This window comes from Bombina bombina, chromosome 1, assembly GCF_027579735.1.
Source record: "Bombina bombina isolate aBomBom1 chromosome 1, aBomBom1.pri, whole genome shotgun sequence".
NCBI lineage: Eukaryota > Metazoa > Chordata > Amphibia > Anura > Bombinatoridae > Bombina > Bombina bombina.
In genome coordinates, this window is record NC_069499.1 from 1,554,724,537 (window position 1) to 1,554,727,807 (window position 3,271).

The 3,271-nt window shown below is 43.2% G+C and overlaps 1 protein-coding gene across 1 annotated transcript; it reads right to left on the reverse strand.

Annotated features, from left to right (window-relative positions):
- Nucleotides 1–939: 939 nt before the first annotated feature.
- On the reverse strand, nucleotides 940–2,680 carry LOC128643964 (E3 ubiquitin-protein ligase RNF13-like). The gene is given in 2 exon segments (XM_053696733.1): nucleotides 940–1,628; nucleotides 1,630–2,680. Coding segments are annotated over 2 exon segments (1,020 nt in total). The 5' UTR covers nucleotides 2,548–2,680; the 3' UTR covers nucleotides 940–1,526.
- Between the last annotated feature and the right edge of the window lie 591 nt (nucleotides 2,681–3,271).

The following is a 3,271-nucleotide window of genomic DNA, read 5'->3' on the forward strand; positions in this document are numbered from 1 at the left end:
CAAGAGGCTGGCGTCCGTCGTCACTATGACCCATGCTGGCCTGCGGAAGCACATTCCTTGGGACAGATGATCCTAAGATAACCACCAAAGAAGAGAGTCTATGGTCTCTTAATCCAGATTTATCTGAGTAGATAAATCCGCATAATCCCCATTCCACTGTCTGAGCATGCACAGCTGCAGTGGTCTGAGATACAAGCAAGCAAGCAAACGGAACAATGTCCATTGCCGCTACCATTAATCTAATGACCTCCATACACTGCGAGGAATGGACTGAAGTGCTCGGCAAGTAGTTAGGATTTTTTACTTTCTGACCTCCGTCAGAAATATTTTCATGTCTACCCAGTCTATCAGAGTTCCTAAGAATGGAACTCTTGTCAGTGGAACTAGTGAACTCTTTTGTATATTCACCTTCCACCCATGAGATCTTAGAAAAGCCAACACGATGTCCGTGTGAGATATGGCTAGCTGGTAAATTGACGCCTGAATAAAAATGTCGTCCAGATAGGGCGCCACTGCTATGCCCCGCGGCCTTAGAACCGCCAGAAGGGACCCTAGCACCTTTGTGAAGATTCGGGGAGCTGTGGCCAACCCAAAAGGGAGGGCCACAAACTGGTAGTGTTTGTCCAGGAAGGCGAACCTGAGAAACTGGTGATGATCTTTGTGGATAGGAATGTGAAGATACGCATCCTTTAAGTCCACGGTAGTCATTTAAGTCCTCCTGGATCATTGGTAAAATATTGTTTGTATGGTCTCCATCTTGAACGATGGGACTCTGAGAAATTTGTTTAGACATTTGAGATCTAAAATTGGTCTGAAGGTTCCCTCTTTTTTGGGAACCACAAACAGATTTGAGTAAAACCCCTGCCCCTGTTCTAGTTTTGGAACTTGGCAGATTACACTCATGGTAAATAGGTCTTCTACACAGCATAAGAACACCTCTTTTTTTTTTTTTTTGTTAGGAAATACTGTTTATATAAAACCTGTACAGGGTAATTAGATACGTATTAATTACTTATGTAATTATACAAAACACAGAAGGGGATAGCCACAATCCAACCAATTTGCCAGTCGTAATTTCAGACTCTTCTTAATTCAACCAGTCTCTGAACTGTGACAGCACTTGTCCAGCACATATAAATTGCTTATTTCTCCCCCAGCCTGTATTAGAGCTATTGTCATCTTCATGATAACCATCCATTAAAAATATCAGACAGAAGCTTGGCCAGTATAAAACAAGGATCATGAGAAGGAACCAGTCACATTTCAAATATTTACTTGAGGACACAAAAAAGCCAAATGATTAAGGCTGAGAACTAATATATAATCAGGAAAAGCATACAAACAAAATTATGTAAGGTAATCGGTTTCCCTCAACAAAGGATTATCAGACAGGATCACTAAAATGGTTGAAAGGAGGAGACCAATCAGGCACTCAAATTGAATTTGAGGTTTAAACATCGTATAGGTAAAGGATTTTGGGAGACTAGTCTGACCAAGGAATATAGGACGGGGAAGTTATATTCCTTTCAAACAATAAGTGCTGAGCTAGGAGTTGCCACCTCTTCCACTTGCTGAGCTGGGGGGGACTCAGCCATGCTACCAAAGGATGGTGAAGGACGCAGAAGGGGGGGTTCTCTCATTTTCACTCTCATCTCCTTGGTCACCCTCAACTGTATCCCCTCCGCTCTCAGAATCTGAATCATTATTTGATCGAAGAACTCTGTGTTTGCAAACTGGACAGCTCTTCTTAGTCTTTGTGAGCCACGGATCCACACAAGAACAATGGTATGCATGAGAACAGGGCAGGACTCGTAATTTCTCACCCTCTTCATATTCTTCCAGGCAGATGGCACATACATCATATTCATCACCTTTCTTAAATTTATGTATCGGGATTTTCTTTAGCTGCTCCTTGGAAAGGCGATTTCTACGAAGATGTTTCCTATGCTGTACACAGCGCACAATCATCACAATGCACATAACTAGGATCACGACAACCACAACCACTATAAATGGAATGAGATAGTATCCTAGCGAGATGTAGTATTCTGGAACCAGGAAGACATGAGCGTTCTCATAGTAGGAGAAAAATGATCTGAGACTTTCCCCAGTGGATTCACCAGCAAACACTGAAGGAATAGTTATCAGTTTCCTGATTTTTTCATCATTCCAGACCATGTTTAGCAGCTTCTCAGAGTCAACGTTGTGAACAATAGCAGCATGAAATCCAGACAGCTGGGCATTGAGGACCTTGACATCAAAATTGCAGTCAAATCTACGGATAAGGGCAATGAACACAGTCCTGTTGTCCATTATAGGAGGTGGAGCAATAGGTATGCAGGCATTCTGGGGCTTTGCTTGTACTATAAAACCCCTCAGTCCTTCCAGTGGTAAAGGAGGCCCAAATAAAGCAGGAAGATCATCAAACATTTGAGGTGCAGTGGTATTCCGTTCTGAGTACGCATAAATTAATGAGCTGGAGATTCGGATTCCGCAGAAAAGAAGTAACAAGGTACCCAAGACATGTGATTGATGAGGTGACCTCATGTTGAGTAATGCAACCTGGAAGTTGTGTCTTTTCTTGGAGGTGTTTCTTAGTTGTCTCCGTGTTTACATTCTCTCCCTGTCTGTCTCTCTGTTACTTTCACTCTGCGTGTCTCTGTTTATTACCAGCCGTGAAGTATATCTTCCTGTCTATAGCTTACAATGCTGTCCTCAGAACACCTCTCTTTTTTTCTGGTCTACAGACAAACGTGAAAGATGAAATCTTCCCCTTGGGAGAAAATCCTTGAACTCTAGTCGATACCCCTGGTTCACGATTTCTAATGCCCAGGGATCCTGAATGTCCCTTGCCCAAGCCTGAGCGAAGAGAGAAAGTCTGCCCCCTACTAGATCCGGTCCCGGATCGAGGGCTGCCCCTTCATGCTGTCTTAGTAGCAGCAGCAGGCTTCTTGGCCTGTTTTCCTTTATTCCAGGTCTGGTTAGGTCTCCAGACTGACTTGGATTGAGCAAAATTCCCCTCCTGCTTTGTGGCGGAGGAGGAAGCAGAAGGTCCACCATTGAAATTTCGAAAGGAACGAAAATTATTTTGTTTAGCCCTCATTTTAACTGTCTTGTCCTGAGGAAGGGCATGACCTTTACCTCCAGTAATGTCGGAGATGATCTCCTTTAGTTCAGGCCCGAATAGGGTCTTACCTTTAAAAGGAATAGCTAAAAGTTTAGATTTTGATGACACATCAGCAGACCAAGTTTTAAGCCATAACGCTCTATG